The 17722-nt window shown below is 39.8% G+C and overlaps 1 protein-coding gene across 2 annotated transcripts in view; it reads right to left on the minus strand.

Moving 5' to 3' along the window:
- Window positions 1–14441, minus strand: part of LOC131081919 (uncharacterized) — a 28139-nt gene extending 13698 nt beyond the window's left edge. Inside the window, exons 1-4 of one of the 2 annotated variants that reach the window (XM_058021319.1) lie at window positions 14127–14441; window positions 13137–13205; window positions 8180–8213; window positions 1411–1461 (exon numbers count right to left, since the gene is read on the minus strand). In XM_058021319.1, the coding sequence (XP_057877302.1) occupies window positions 1411–1461; window positions 8180–8213; window positions 13137–13205; window positions 14127–14201 (229 nt within the window). In that variant the 5' untranslated portion in view covers window positions 14202–14441. Of the gene's footprint in view, window positions 1–1410; window positions 1462–8179; window positions 8214–13136; window positions 13206–14126 lie in introns of those variants that run through there. The other variant, XM_058021328.1, reaches the window with a different exon arrangement.
- Between the last annotated feature and the right edge of the window lie 3281 nt (window positions 14442–17722).

Here is a 17722-nt window from a genome sequence, read left to right on the forward strand (position 1 = left end):
TGTTTGGAGTCTGAAGTTCAAGAGTTATACTGCCTTAAGGCTAACAAAAACCACAATTTTCACTAATACAGCAAATACCTTTTGAGCTCTGGGCAGCCCAAAGGCTGCACAGACACACTCGGTGTATTCCTGAACTAGCAGCATTTCAATCAGGGCTCTATCTTGCTCCTCACTGAGTTTTAGTAGCCTGCTTTTTGCTCTGCCTAAAACACTTCTAAAGCATTCCTGCTCAGCTTAGAACACCAGCAGAGTTCAGCTAAAACAACCTGCAAAGCAATCTCAAGGAGACATTAAGTGTATTCAAATGTTGGGCATTATAAAAGACCATGATGAAGCGTTAAAAAACATATTTTTAATCTGAAAAAAAAAAAGTGCAGAACTAGAATTCATCTACCTAATTACATATAACTGACCAATGAATTATGCAAGAGTAATTAACATTGCTAGTTTCTTCAAATCAGAGCAAACAAGTAGAAATATCACAAGCATGGAACTGTTACTGTATTCTTTCCCACTAGGATGGCAGGTTATGGCTAAAAAAACCCAAAAAACTTCACAAGAAGAGGTAATTTCATATTCATCCTTAAATATTCATGCCATTAGAAATATGCTGTGCTACTATCAAGTCAAACTCCAGAACTGAACACAAACAAAAACTTCACGAAGTTGCACCATTTAGATGAAAAACCTCTTGCAAATAACAGTGCTACAAAATACCTCGTGGGACACCTCCTACCACAGCAACAACATGGCCTACTTTCACCAAAAGTTCAACCTTCTTAAAATCTATGTTTTGGTGGGGGTTTTTATCACCTGAGGTGACATGCAGCAGTCAACATGTAACAAGCTGGTGCCCAGTAATTCATCTCCACAGACAGACTTTCATCAACACTTAAATGCATGAATTTGTGTGCCTGTGCAGCAGCTCAGTGTGAGCTGGTTATTCCCAAGCTGACAGAGAATGGCACATGATCTTTTGGACTCAATATGGAAAGATGCATGCAGAAAAAAGTTACAGGTCTGGTCAAGGTAACAGCCATTTTCTTCTTGTTTCCTAACACACAACTAAATACTTTTGTCTTAGTATCACCTTAATAGCAAGCAACCCATGCTGTTCTTGGTTTATATGCTTTTGGTTTGACATATTTTCACTGTACTCTGAGCATGCTGCAATTTTTTTTATTGAAAACTTCACCAACTAAAAAAATACTAGCTAGATTCATTTTGATATTGTCAGATAATCATGAAGACAGAAACTATGTCTCAAGTTTGAAACTTTTTCCATAAAAATACTTGTAACTTCTTATTCTCCTAAGATCTTTTTTTTTTACATAAATTAACCAGTGCACAGAAGAAAAGCAATGGTCCCAATGGTTGCATCAGAAAAAGGCATCATTTATATTCAGGTACCTCGTCTGAGCACTCGGTATTTCATCGGAACTTGGATTAGAGCCGAAGAACCTAGGATAAGAGTTTGACAGTCAGATTACTTCTTCACATTTGCTTTTATTAAGTACTTAGTAGATCATTGACACATATTACAGAATTGAACAATTATCTTCATTTTGCAGTTTCATATAGGTTCAGTATTCCATCTTGGTAGTTTTCTTTTTTAACTTCATTGCTCTAAGTCTCCCATTCCACTCCCCTTCTCCAACAACACAAAATACCAAACACACAAATGTGACAGAAACCAGAATATTCAATGCTTATTTGATTTTTAAGTGCTTTTCATATTGGATACTTATTGTAATTATTTTAACTATTCAATATCATGCTCAACAATCAATCTGTGTTCCAGATATCCAACAAAATCTTCTGGTCTAAACATTCAGAGACTAAACACAGTCCCAGGCAAAATTAATATAGTCATTAAACTACATCTTCTTTTACACAGGGGTCTGTATCTATTCCTAACCACTCAGAGCTTCAAAGTGAATGTTAAGGTGTGCACTTACACTCCTGTTGGAATTTCTCCCTTGCCCTTCTCTCCCTCAAATCCACAGACACACACAAACCACAGTGCTTTAATGACGTTGTCAATGTTTTGTAAGTCACAACAATCAAGATTAAAATAAGGTGATACATTAATACTCATTTGATGGAAAAAGTGGAAGTTAAATTATTAATTATTTGCACACATAATTCCTAATTTTGAAGTAATACAATTTTCTACAGTCATGGCAAACACATGTTGCATACATAATTTTTTTTTCCTCTTTCTGCATAAGACAGGGAATTAAGAGATAGGTATCAAAGCTGTAAATCAAATAAAATCAAGATTACAAACATTTTGCAAACAACTCTCCAATATTAACATAATGGAAGAGGTATGGGAAAGCATATCTCCTTTGATTACTTAAAATAAATTACGCATATTTGTCAGTTAAAATCTTCAAAGTATCTGGTGGCAAGAAGATCCCCAGGCATTTTCCAATTAGAACAATTACTTAACGTCAGAATTGTTCAATTAGTGTCTGAAGCTCAAGTGAAGATTCCAGGTCCAGCATGTGCAGACATGGCCAAATGTTATATGACACAAATAGGCTTATGTGAAAAAGTGCTTTGTTTAGTTTACTTCTAGGAACAAAGTGAATTTACAGAGAATTGCACCAGAAGCAGTTCTCAGCACATTCTGCCTTAACGTGGTTAGAGTTTACAAATACAGTCAAGCTAAAAATCAAGTTGTGATAGCTGCTGCTATCACCAAAGGTAGCAGAGTGGGGGATTGAATTTTATTTAACTACAAAAAAGAAAAAGCATTAAGTAAAGATCATTGCTGCCCACAAATCTTTAACAAAGCAGTTTTGATCTTGAAGACTCTCCCATTCAGCAGCAGCATGTTCCCAGGCTAACATTTAATTCACACTTACTAGCCACGTGGCTTTGTAATGCTATCAATAATATATTTCTTAAGCATCTCAAAACCAAACCAAAAGAGTATGTTCTCTAAAGCATGCCAGACTGATCAATGAGCTGAAAATCAGCTGGTTTGCCAGGCTCAAAGGGAAACAATCAACAAAGCAGCCTCCTGGTCTCCAGTAAGCAACAGAATGCCCCAAAGAGCAAATTCCAGGGCCCACAATGCCCAGGGATGCATCCCCAGCCAGGTTACAGATGTTGACATTCATGAAACACCATAAGAAAATTCATAGGCAACAGTAATTTAGGGGATACAAGCGATGCCACAGCTTCAGCTGAGTGGGACCTTGGGAACACAGAAACTGCACAGGCAGTCACTGCAGAATATCTTCTCCCCCATTATCTGGGACCTGTAAGGATGACTACTACCACTCCTGTTCAGCTCAAGGGGGATGTAGAGCGGGCCCCAGCAAAATGGCAAATAATTTATGAGAACAGGCTTGGGAGCTGGACTTGTTTAGACAGTGGAGATGAAGAGGAGACATAATAGCATGGATACCTGAAAAGCAGCTACAAAATGTCCAGCCCTGTGGGAACCTGACAGAAGCACTAAGAAGTAGCAGCCAGGAATACCTGCTTCAGGTGCAAAGATTAGACATTAGGATAAAATTCCTCTTTGAACAGAGGAGCAACTGCAGACTGATATTAAACACACGTAGAAGACTCTCTGCCTGTCAATATATTCAAGGATTCAGCAAGAAAGTGATGATCCAGCACTGGTTGTAGTTTTGCTTCAATCAGGAAGTTAGGAAATCACCTAATCAGTCTCAGGAAATCTCTTCCACCTGATAATTTTATTTAGTAAGAACTATGTTCCAAATACTAGCTATGCACATGAACAAACAAAAAAACCCAACAAAAGCAACTCCCCAAAAAACCCTTTCCTTTCAATATTCAATTACAGAGCGCTGAAGGTAAAAGGTGGAGAACAAAGGTGGAGAACAAAGAAACATCTGTTTATGTATTTGTAATGCACACACATTCCTAATGACTGCCAGAAATGTAACAGCCATGTTTCAAAACAAAAGGGCAGTTTCAGATACTGTCAATTCAGCTACTCAGCAGCAACAAGGATGTCCCAAGCTCAGCACCAGATTCCCTTTTGAGTATAAAGGGGGAGTGAAAGGGAAACAAAGATGCCAGATTCCACCATGTCAAGGAAATCCCCAAGACAAAAGTAGTAAGGGTGTTGAAATAATGTTCCACCTTATACTTCTATTATTATGGCTTCTGAAACATTTTCTCTTCTAGTCTGTAAGTCAGAATAGAATTTCCAGGCTTCTCCTTTCAAGACTCAGCAGTAGATATACATCCAAAAAACACATCCTTATTCATGTTTAACAGACTCTGAGCATGGAGGGACATGTTAAAACATATCAATTTCTTAACATATTAAGCTGAAATGCTGATCAGGATACTGCTAAGTTTATCATTGGTGAACACAAGGCAGAATCCACCACATCTGTGCCTTCACTGGAGAAAGAACTTGTCTTCAATGCTGTTTAGCAACTGCAGCTTATCTTCAGACTGGAATCCTCTCCTCGACTCCATGTTTTACAGAACAACCATAATGAAGCTTTCTTTACTCATGGTGGAATTTACAGGTTTTAAGTTGAAGGGTATAGATACAGATTAGTAGATCCAGCAGCTAAAACACACAACATCCCTTATTACATTTTCCATTTGTATTGCTATAAAGAGCAGGACAAGCTTCCTCTGCATCATACTGTAATGCAAGAAAAATTCCACAGGCTGTACAAATAAATTCATTAATCCACTCCTCTGTGCCATATTCATTTCACCATTAAGCCCTTTGTCCATAAAGGGCTTTAACAGAGCTCATACTCTGTATTATGCCTCTTGCCTGAGCTAACAGTAGTAAACCACTGCATTTTGCTACTGCCCAGTAAATGTTTGCCTGTGTGTATATTGCCTTTGCCTCATCATTTAGTGCCTCTTGCTCAAAGCAAAAAGCTTTCAAAACTTTACTATTTTGGCCAATAGACCCCAAGAAAAAAAAAAAAAAAGCCATGTTCATTCCCCTCCACTCCTAATCTCTGAACACATGGGCAACTGCCTTAAAAAAGGGCTGTGAAAGAAGTATTCCATCTGTCCAATTACATGACTGTACAAAGGAATCACATGACTGAAACTCATGTACTCAGCTGTGCTTTGATTTAACACTCTACAGTAATGTGATGAAGAAAGTCACCTTTCTTACAGGAAGTAGAACTCCTCCAAAAACAAACACCTGGAATCAGATGCATTTCCTCACTTAATTGACTTTGAAGTCAACATGGTTGTACAGTCACACAGGTTACATACACTCACCACTTCTGGATTATCAAGGAACCTTTGGTGGGTTCAGAAAGGATGTATGGCATATCCCATTTGGAAATACCCAGAATCCAAATACTTTGGTTTACAAATGGCAGGTGTTTGTTTTACAAGGGAGGTGCTCTCCCTACTGACAAAAGAATTTTTTTAATTCTGCAGCAAAGAAGAAAATGCAGATATTGGTGTAAAACATTCTTAATATGTCAAGCTTCATCCTCTGAAGTACCTTTTCCTTTTTAGACAGTGTACATTTCAGGTACTTGTAAGGTATCATCCTGAATTATTTCCAAGAAAACTCATCCTTCACTTTCACATCATTTTTTTCCTGGCTCTTTGAACTCCAGGTCTATGAACATGCTGTCAAATTTCAATCTCACTAGAACATTTGATATCATGAACATTAGAACAAGATTGCAGATCCAGCAACAAGAACAAAAGCATCTCAATAATTTATATACTGAAATTAAATTAGGTTCAAACTTTACATAGTGCACCTAATTTAAAAAATCCATACTTTCCATGTGCATTCACAAAACTTCACTACTAAATTTAACAATTTTTGTTCACACTTACCTCAGAGGTCTACAAACAGTTAAAAAAAAAACCCAAGTGTTTAAAATGAAAAAATAAAGGCTAGATAAATTCATCATTACACTTTTGTATCAGTGACAGAGCACAATGAATTTACTGGATCTGCTGGACCTTGAAGGAGAATTATTTATATAATTGGTAATATGTCCATGGGAGAGTTCAAGAAGTTCTACACACATATTGACTACATAATTCAGCATTATAGTTCCCAACACCTCTGAAAAGTTACTTAAGAAAAAAGCTTTTCTACTTGCAAAAAAATCTAAAGCAGCACAACTGAAACATACAAATAAATTTCATCAGACCAAATTTCAGCCTCTTTGGACAAATAAACCCCACCAGTGGCTTGCAAATTGACCTTCCACAACTTGATCTTCAGTGAAGCAGAATGCAATAGACAGCAGAATAAAGGAGACATCAATAGTATTCATAATAATTTTTTATTAGAAGTAAGTTTCTGATAGCTTCAAAATTATTCCTGAGGCAGAGAAGTTTCTGGATAAAAACGTATCTTGCAATGCTTCTGACATGCAGTACCCTGTGATGTTGAGACTCCTCCAGAGGTCACAGCTAACTTGCTTACCAAAGCTTCTAAATTCTTCACTTCATTAATTAGATATTTTGACTTCTTGTTCTGCAGGACACATCCCAGTTGAAAGATTCCAAGTCATGACATTTCCAAAGATACAGTACTTGTAGCATGCACACATTCTTAACGTATGGATTAATTCTTAATTCTCCATGGAACACAGAGACTGTAGTACATACAGCACTGTATTCTAAAGCCACAGGTATTTGCAACAGGTTCCTGCACTGCACCACTCTTTTCACAGCCTTGCTGCCACAACTTCTGTCCTCTTATTCAAGTCACTTTCTGCCACATGCATCCCATACATTATTCCTCCAAAACCAGACTTTATGATCTTGAAGAAAGAACCTCTTCACTTAATGAGTATTACTTTTAATGATCATTTCTGACACAAAATTCAAAGAAATCTGTAGAAAGTGTCTTCCACTAAAAGCCCTTGACCAGAGCCACACAAATCTGTTCTTGTTGCTGAGGTGTAAATGCAATTTTGTGGCACTTGAATCCACTGGACTTTGAGAAGACTTGGAAGTTTCCACAACTCCTCAAATTCTGTCAGAGAGCTCTGTTACCATACAGCAGTCACAGGTGACTGAGGCAAAATCTCATGACTGTTCTCACACTTGAATGACATGTCTTGCACCAATTCCCTCATCAGCACAAAACCCTGAGAGCAGCTAATGAAGCTCAGTCTCTTAGGAAAGGGCTCTGACCAGCATTTTCCCAGATCTTTCTTGCTTGTTGATTCTTCAGGGTGCAGCAAGTGGTGAGCTCAGCCGGCAGCACTTCCCTCAGTACAGGACTGACACTGTCACTCTTCCCTGTGCAGATGTGTGTCTTCAGGCACCTCTGATCACCTTGGTTCAAAAAGGCTGAGAGGTTCAAAAGACACTGGGGAACAGATGATAAAGGTGGAATGTAAGCCTTGCTTCTTCGGAGAACAGGCTAAGAAGATAAAGTAGAAGTGAAACGCTTGTTTCTTGTGTGACTGCCTATAACCATTTGGTTTTTAATAATCCCATTGATTTTTATCAGTATTCCCACATCTGCTTATACCTCTGCTTCCTGTATGTCATCATAAGTAGCTTTACAAGAAGATTTTCATTTCCACTGTGAGCAAAGTATATATCACTTTTCCAACCTAGTATATATCACTTTTCCAACCTTTCACCACAACTTCTACTTTCATTGACATATGACAGTCTGGATTCACATTCTCAGTTTCTGGGGAAAAGACACCCCAACAACTGAATTCACCTTGAATACATCTTTGCTCCTCCAAGTCCATTACAATAAAGAGAGGCAGAACATTCCCGTGATGCAGCCAAGCAGCTTCAGCACAGGCAGAGCTGCATCTGCAAGTGCTGTGTCAGCCTGCTGATTTAGCTTCTCAGCATTCTGCCTGAAACTCAGCAGTGAGTGCATCAAGCTGACAGACAAGTAGGAGACAGTTTAGCCTGAGAAGGTGAGAAACTAAAACACTGACTATACATCCCTCCACTAGACAGATACATAAATATTTGTATGTGAAAAGGCATAAGTAAGGTTTCATACTTTAAAACAATTCTTTGTCAGCAGTTCACTAGACAAATCTCAGAAGAATGTTCAGCGTATAAAGAGAAACACAGTTAGAGACATAAATTGGCAAATGCAAATACCTGAACTATTAGAAAAGCAACAAAACAGTAAATCCCCAAACAATATCTATCCTAGGAGGCTGGAAGAAAAAAGTATTATACTTACAATAGAGATTCCTGCGTCTCATGGCTTTCTCTTGCTTTAATTATGAAGATGCAAGTCATCCCAAAATAGAATAAGAAAAATAAATTAATGTGCTGCATCATTTGAAGGAAAAATCCAGCACTTCCAGAGAAGCCTTTGCAGATGAATTTCATTACAGGCCAAAATTTCCATTGTCAAACAGGAAAAATTACAGCCTTTATGATTGTCTGCAAAAGCTGGAAGTACCGACAGAGTTGTACTTACAGTTAACACAAGGTTACTTTCAAGAAAACCCTGTTATTTAGTGAAGTTTTAAGGGATGATTATGGCTTGAAACACATCTGAACGATGCCAGGAAAACCTAAAGTATGACTACAACTCCTAAGTTTCAGAAGGCGTAGCTCCAACAACAACAAAAAAAATCTTACGCCAAAAGGAAAAACTAACTGAAAGCAGCTCCCCCACCATTTCTTGAGTGGATTTGGTTAAACCTTAAGGCTAGCCAAATCTCAGGAAAGATCATTCATATCATGAAGAACAGGAAAAGTGTCTTTCACTGGCTGAATCCAGAACAGATGATTGTTTTTTGGCAGAATCTAAAGAAAAGAAGAACTTAAATTTCCATTTAATAGCTAAGCAATCCTGACTCATTTTGACAATTTTCTGGCAAGTAAACACAAACTTGTCATTTACAAGAATAAAACAACAGTGTGATCATTCTACCACTACAGCAGCTGTCTGTCCAGAGCAGTCCATGGAGTTAAGTGCTGTATTTTCAATATTCAGTGGCATGGAAGAGATGCTGGACATGGGTGTGGCAATTCAACAGGAAGCAAGACTGATAAAACAGTTAATTGTCTGAGAAGCCAAGTAGCTGTACTTTTGTGGCAGCTATAAAATAAGGAAGTGACCCAAGTCCTGGTATTGCCACAGGCAGTGGATGGTTTTGTATAAATTCAACAGGATTTCATAAGCTTAATACAGACACAGTGTTCCTCACAGTTATGATGTTCCAAGTGCTTTTGTTACTCATTCTCCAGTTTTACAACAAACAGCTGCTAATACCAAGTTTTCAGACAAGCACAGAAAACATTAGCAACTGTGAGCTGCTGTTTAAAGAGAATTTCCTCCTGACTATTTTCAGACAATCACCTTTGACTGCACCTGGTTTACTGCTTTTGTTAATATCAGAAATGCAGTTTCACAACTGAAGCTAAAGGGTCTGTTTTACTTGTGATCCCTGCTACTAGATCAGGAACTAAGATTCTCACACATTAGGTGAGAAACTTATTCTCTGTTCTGGTTCAGGGATTGTAACAGCTGTTTTTGAGCTATGACTGTGAAAAGTTAGAGTAACTTTTGGCAAAGTGTCTAACTTTGAGAAGCCAAAACTCAAAAACTACTGGTTTTAAGGGTTCAAACCTTCTGGGCACATGGCAGTCTGTATGAGCTACTGCATAAGGTAGTTGCCTACACAATTAAGTTCACAGGTTATTTAACAGAACAGTTTCAATTGCATAGTTAAGTATTATATGAACATAATTTAGTTTCTTAAACATACCCCATCCTTAAATATATCAGTCAGATATACAAGGATATGCATGGAAATTCTACTTATTCTAATACTTCACACTTGTAATAAACAAATCAAGTTCTGGGGTTTTGTCTTCTGCTTGGCTTTTCCCCTCAAAAGAAATCTCCACAATTGAAGTTTCTCTGTGGAGAAACAGAACTAACAGAAGATATGCTGCAGAACACAATGGCATGCTTTTTGGGACCAAATATAGACAATCCAACAGCAAGGTAATTTTCCTGTAACTAGCTACATTAGCATTCCAAGCATCAACACAAATATGCATGACTGAAATGTTTAAACAGCAATGGTTGATTTTACTGCCACAAGAAGGACAGAAAAGTTGCCTGCACATCAGGTATTTCAACCACAGGTTCTGATGTGCAACAATCAGGGGTGAGAGACAAGAAATGAGAACACTGAAATGATGAAAACAAAGGCTAACAGCTCTCTTCACAGATTTGAACATTATTTCTTTCTGAAGAGCCTGTAGGACATGGCAGGCATTTCTACCTAACTCTAGACTTGAAGGGGGGCAAGGAAACTTGAATCTTTGATGGAACCAGAACAAATCTTCATCTATGTTCCAAACACAGCTCACAAAATAAGCAGTGCTATTCGGCTGATGCCATACCTGCAAAGGGCTGATCAAATCACATGGAAAAAAGGTGTTCCACTCTAGGATCTCCCTAGCAAACTGAGCTATAAAACTAAAGCATACTTACAAAATCAGAATAAATTATATCACGTACCACCATATTCCAGGTATGTACACCGTAGCTGTAATTGATTAGGGGACCATTGTCCCAAAAAACCTAGATTTCTCCTCAGCTGTGGAAAAAATCAAGAAGGCCAAACAAAGCCATCTTTCATGCATGATATCACCCACTACTCTCACGGGCTTAGCTAAATTAAAAGCATTAGTAAACTAATATAATGGTTGTTTCCTAAACATTTTACTATAACGGCTAAAACTAAAATTGAACTTTTTTTCAAAGTATCCAATACCAACCAACTCCAATTTTCAGAGCCATGAATCATACACACATCTATGAATATTTTGGCTAATGCACTTTCTACAACTTCCCATCCCATTAGTAGCTGCTGTGCAATGAAGCCACAGGACCCCACCACTGTGCTACAATGCAGAGGTCACACAGCACTCGATGCACAAGGTACACACAGCCTCGTACTGTGATCACCCCAGCCACACAATCCTTGGGCCATCAGCACCCTTTGACAAGGCTCTGGCCTTATGAACTAACAGCACTAGAAAAAATTGGAGGTAAAACAAAGGTATGCAGAAACAACCTAAATAAGTATCTTACGCACCTATTCAAAATCCAGATTAACCAGACTATCCAGGTGGAAAAAAAGAAAAAAAAAAAGAGATAAAATAGCCATGTACACTGAAGGTCAAGTGAAGTATTCTCACAAATCTGTCAGACAGCCAAGCTTTACTACTGCAGCTATTCAAAAGAACACATTTTACTCTGAACAGCTATAGGAAACACAGGCCAATTTCATATATGTATCACATGTTTACATTTGTTTCTTAATGACTGTCCTTCTGCCAAAGGGCTTTTTCCTGCAGTCTGGAACACCTTCCAGCAGCAGACAAGCACAGTATCTTTAACAATGCCATTTTAAACGCAAATGGGAAACTGATATAAAAAAGGCAATCTGACTGAAGTCATAAAAAATGGCTGATGGATTGGTCAGGCTAGTACTGTGGTTTAGGAAAAGAACTACTACCTTCTCTTCATTTTGTTGTGTTCTCAGAACATCCTTTGCTATTATTTTGAACAGGAACTCCTCCAGTCTAAGAGCTATTCACTATCTACACCTACTCTGTATTCAGTGGAAGCATAGGCTCAGGACTTTTATAGCTATTCCAAACCTAGTGGTACAAAACCCTGAAATCAACTTATGAGTTCTCATCTTTTTCCACCAAAGCACACAACAGATTTCATCATTTAAAGAAAGAAATTGGAGATAACTGAAAAGAATGATTATATGAGCTTGGAGAGTTACTCCTACAGCAATGCAGCTGTGTGACTGACCATGACTCCACACCCAATAAAAATCCAGTTTTCAACCTGTCCTACTCCTGTTTGCTCCCAGCTCAAAGAGTTCACTGACACAAGAAACTGGGAGATTTAGCCCAGCATACATCCAAGTGTGAAACAGAAGGAAAACTATATGCAGATTTTCTAAGAAAATAAATGCTGGGTTTCCTACTTTTGAAGGGAAAGCCAGCAATAATTAGATTGCTAAGAGGGTTAGCTAAAGGAAAAAAAAAAAAAAAAAAGAACCACAAAATCAAAGGAATTCTTTACATCAGCAGGAACATTTGGTAGGACATGCAAAATACAACCATACACTTCTGCTTGATAAACAAGAAGTAAGAAGACTCAATCCTGTGGAGATAGAAGAGGGGTTGGAGAGAGTAGAGCCACTGATTCAAATAAGAATCAATGCTATTAAATTGATCAGCAAATAGGTAACAGAATACTATTAATCTGTCTCAATAGCAAAGAGATGGGGAGATGCCCTCATTCCCAAAAAAAAAAAAAAAAAAAAAACAAAGAAAAGGGCACACCATCACTTGAGAAAGGCAGTTTATCTGTTGGTAACTATTGCTCCAGGAAGAATAAAGTGCCATTACATTAAGAAAACATCAGAGCAGGCTCTGCAGTGCCACAACAACACAATCTGACGGCAGCAAAGGAGTACAGACTACTGAGTTATGTCTCACCTTTACAGACTGAGAATGTGGTGGAATTTTGAACAATCATCAGCCAATCAACAGCCAAAGGTCCGGTCACTCAGCATTTGTAAAAGCCTCATCTCTAAACACACCCTCACGGAACGGTGCCTAATTATTTAATGCCTTTGTCTGTTTTGTGCTTAAACCACGGAGCTGCTGGTTTATGATGCTTCAAAGCAACACAAGTGTCAGACTTGATAGTTAAGTCCATGTAACTCCTTCAGGAAATCAGGACTGGTGCTACCATCAAAGTAAAGAGGAAGCTCATTTTATTCAAAGTACAGGTGAGTTATCTAGACTCAGAAGACAGAACAGTACTTAGTTTAAGTGCATCCTAAAACACAAAGCTGAATTCTTTTACCACTGGCGGCTCTCGTGTCATTCAAATGTTAATTTCGCCATTAGCACACATTTACCTTCAGGTACGGCTGATGTTTCAAGTTACATGCTGCACGAAGCAGAGTTGAGAGATTCCCACCTTATCTTTTTCTTGGAATATTTCAAGCAAGTTACTGTTACAAATCTACCAATAAGTTAGACAAGCACTTGAAGCCGTGTGAAATGAAGTACAGAATTTACAGAAGTCCCGAATTAAGATTAAATCTGCATATACATTAAAAATGGAAAAAGTTTACCCTCCTATGCTTCGCACCACGGTAGTGTGACTGAAGACTTATGGCGCACATACAGTAAATTTTACAAACCTGAAAGAGAAAAATTGAAAGCACATCTTCAGTTATGCTACGAACATTCTGCCCTTGGTGAATTATAAATATGAAATACATCCGTCCCTACAGAGCAATCGTGTAATTCTCAATGTCTTCTCTGGCTCAAACAGTTTGCACGACTTTTAGGAGAGCAGCTTACCACCAAAATGTCCAGAAATAGTATGCAGACCTGTTCAAACAATACTTAAACAAGTGTTTAAATAAATCAGGTGGTGAAAAGGCTTTACAAGCCCTTCTCTGCTCCCAGCACTTTCTGAATTCTTAGTTTTCTAAAGCTCTCCAAGCTGGAAAGCCAGCAAAAAGGGATGGCAGTGCAGAAACTCGAAAGGAACAGAGGCAAAATTACGCCCTGGGATAACTGCAGCTCCGTTCATTGTTCATTCACAGCTACGTTAAGGGAGCAGAAAAACAATGGAGGAAGACACATGCATTTCATTAGGATCCACAGACCCGCATATACCATTGCAATAATTAAGAGAGGACGATACAGACGTACAAATATGTCTTATTATCTTTAGCTTTTATAAAAGCAATGCATGCTAGTATCGTCTTTCCTTTACGTACTGCCGCAGAACTTGAATAAGCTAGAAATAATATACAGAGCTACAAAACCACTGCAGGACTGACAAATTTAACGCGCTCTGAGCCGGAGCTGCAGCTTTTAGAGATAAAGGAGCCTTTGCGGCCGCCCATCAGAGACACCCAGCCGAGGCTGGAAAGGCAGCAGGCGAGACCCACTCACTGCACCCGTGACTGCCCAAGAGCAGCCACAGCTCACCGAGCCCAGCTCTCCCGGGCACCGGCCCCGCTATTCCCCCCCGTCAGAGCCCCTCTGGCTGCCAGGCCCGGCTCCCAGAGCCTGCCCGGGCTGAAAACCCCCCAGAGACACCCACTCACATCGCAGTAAAAGAGCTTCTTCTCGGGCTCCGCTTTGCCATCCTCTGCCTTAACTTCCTCAGGCACGGCGCTCATCTTGCGCGGCCGGGAAAAAAAAAATTAAAAAAAATAAAATAAAACCAACTCTCGTTCACACAGTGTTATACAGCGACCAGGTGGGGGCGGGGGGCACGCCTCGGGCGGACGAGCTGGGTTATTATTTATTATTTGGCTATTTGAGCGCTATTGTTTCATTCTGTGGGTCAGGGCACATCTCCCAGCACCCAGCACCGGCGCTGCCCCACACCATCCGGGAGCTCACGCCCACCTCGCCCCCCACAGCGTTCGTCACTTCCGTCAGCGCCGCAGCCACGCCCCCAGGCCGGCGGCCAAAGGCGGGCAGCCGCTCGCCTCGGCCAATGGGGAGCAGGCGTCGCGCCGCGCGCCCGGCAGCAGGCCACGCCCCCGTATCAGGCCACGCCCCCCATGCCCAGCCTGGTGCCCCCTGGCGTGAGGGAGGAACCGGGAGCGGCCGGGCCGGGATGGAGCGTGGGATCGGGCCGGGATGGATAGGGGGCCAGGCCAGGAGGAACCCCGGGAGCAGCTCCAGGAGAGGATGCTGGGACCAGTTCAGGGGAATACTGGGCCCTACTGAGGCTAAGAGAGTCTACTGTAACCAGTTCGGACTGGGGTGGGTGCCTGGACCTGTTTAGGATGGATACTGGAACCAGCTGAGGTTCGGGGTGCATCCTGGGACCTATCCAGAGTGTGAAAAATGCGTATTTTATGATTGGCTTTTCGCAAATATTAAAATGCATATTATATGTGTTATGTTAGAAAGTTATGCTGTAATAATTTTCTTAAGTAGTGTGTTAAATATAGTTTCAGGTTATAACAAAATGTTAAAATAGAAATTATGCTATGTAAGATACTTTTTTTAAAGAAAGGACTCGCAGTGAGATAGCTGCAAGACACCTAAATCTTTCAGAGAAAAAAAAATTATTGCCCTCTTATCAGAAGAAACTAACTTCTTCCTGCCTCGCTCAGCCATAAAGATGCTGTCAGGATTACGATGAAGAAGCTGACAATGACCAAACAGAATCCTTTGTTTGGATGGAATTTATGCATCATGTATGAGGTGTATGAATATGCAACAAGCTGTTGTTTCTAAGGGTTAATCCTTTGATAACGGGTGTCTTTTTTGGGCTTATGGTGCCCAGAAAAAGGTACCTGGACGTCCGTAACTCTTTGTTTCTGTTGTTTCATATTGTCCTAATCCAAATTGTCCAAATTATTATTTACTCTAATTATATTGCTAATTTTTATAACCATTTTATTACTATTAAACTTTTAACATTGTAAAAACAAGTGATTGGCATTTTTCACACAGAGCAAACACTGGGAGGGGTGCACAGATGCTGGGACAAGTTCAGAGGGGATGCTGGAACCAGTTGAGGCCAGGGAGTGCTGAGGGTTACTGGGCCCCTATGGGGAAGGGGCAAGAAACACACAGAGCAGCAGCTTTAATTTAAATGCAAACATTTTATTTTAAAATGTCTCAGCTGTACACTTCTGCCTGGTAATAAATGTAAAATATAATTTAAGAAGTACGCTTAGAAGTTCCTTCTAAAAGCAGGCCAAGGAGACAGTACAAAACACAAGAGAAAAGTGCACTGGGTTCAAACAACATGCCAGAAGGTCAAACCCACAGGTCACTGCCTGGTTTGCATCAGCCAATGCCTTTTACAGGTATATTAGCCATATACCATGCCACCTGTGACACTCCTGTGCACGGAGCAGCACAGCCAGTGGTGCTGCTTGGGTCACACAAGCAGAGGTGATCCCACAGGATTCCCTGGGTTGGCTTCCCCAGGGCTGGAGCTGTACCTGTCTGCTGCCTCATCTCCCCAGACGGGCAGCGTTCCTGCCTCAGCCCCGTGCCCCAGTGCAGGCATTACCTGCATCATGCAGTACATTTCCTAATAGTGCTGGGCTGGTTGCAGTGTTCTCTCCAGAAATACACCCTCCCCAGAAAAGTTTTGGGGAATCATGGAGCACCAGATAGGCCAAAACTGTTTGTGGAATTCCATGCAACTGTTTGTTAATCATAGAACCGTAGAACGGTTTGGGTTGGAAGGGATCTGGAAGATTATCCAGTTCCAATCCCCCTGCCATGGGCAGGGACACATTCCACTAGACCAGATTGCTAAGAGTTTGTCTTGTCCTCCACTGTGTTTCTTCAGGAGAAGCAGGAATGGCACTTTTAATACTGGACTCTAAGTGGAGTGTAATGGCAGATTATACCCTTTGGTGATGATGTTATTGGCACTTGGACATTTCTCTTACAGTCAATCTTTTACATGGAGTCGCATTAAAATGCTTGGTCATTATTTGTGGTTCTAATCTCAAAGTCTAAAATGGACTAACTGAAAACACCACACTGTACATGTTATGTAATGCTTCCATACCCTTCTTAATTAAAAAAAAAAAATTAAAGTTGCAAATTAAAAGTGCAGTTGCACAGTGAAAGAATGAACCCATGTAGAAAAAAATGAAAGAAGTTAAAAAGGAGAAAATTAGTTCCTTGATTATTTGAAAGAGAGACCATATCTAAAGAAAAAAGGATTTGGCATTACAAACATACTTTGCAGCATCAAACTGCTGGTGGTAGCTGGGGGTTGCTTGGCAGTACAGACTCCTGAAGAGAGGATTTTTCACCAGAAGAGTGACCTTTTTTCTTGTTTTGGGGATTCAGCTGTTATTAGTGAGTACCTCTATCTTATTAAAGAGGGGGGAGAAATGAGGCTTTGCACTTCTGCCTAACACTGTTCTTTTGGCAAAACTTTTGAAGTATGCCTAAAGTGGAAATAAAGCTACAAATACAGAAAACAGAAAGGATGGAGACCAAAATGTACCATCCTATGCAATCAAAAAGGTAGAAAAGCTAGAGGAGGAAAAGGGAATTGCCTTTAAGGAAGAAAGTGTTCTTTGGTTTTGATAAGAAGGAACTCAGGGGGGAGAGGGTGTGAAGAAAAACCCTTTCAGAAGAGGGAAGTTTGTTGACCGTGCAGAGGAGGAATCTTCTTAGCTATAGTGAGAGTAGAAACAAAACTGAATACTGTCATTGAGAACTGAGATAACTTTTGCCCTTTTCAAGTTCTTCTAGAAAGACAAAATTAAAAAAAAAAAAAAAAACACAAAAAACCTACAACAGTTGATGCTTGCCTCACCTTATTTCACATTTTAATCAACACAGGGAGGATACAAATGGTGCAAAACCCTAAAAACAAAAAAAAAGTGAAGGACAAAAAGAGATTCAGAAGGGAGAGCTCACACCCTCCTGTGGTGCAAAATGAGGGGTTATAGACTAGAACTTCACCAGATTTTTTTAAAATGCCTTTTAATTGCTGAAATACAATTAATAAGATTAGCCAAGCTGATGTTCTTTCAATTGCCTTCTAGCACATCTTTGTTTACCATAATTCTACCAGTACAAATATGAACCTGGAGCTGTCCCTTGAGCTCTGTTGCATCAAAGAAATCTTAAAAAACTTAGGACTGCATAGTTAGAGCATCAGCTGCACAATTACCAGCAGCAAGAGAGTTAATGCAAACAC

The sequence above is a fragment of the Melospiza georgiana genome, chromosome 1 (genome assembly GCF_028018845.1).
Source record: "Melospiza georgiana isolate bMelGeo1 chromosome 1, bMelGeo1.pri, whole genome shotgun sequence".
Taxonomy (NCBI): Eukaryota; Metazoa; Chordata; class Aves; order Passeriformes; family Passerellidae; genus Melospiza; species Melospiza georgiana.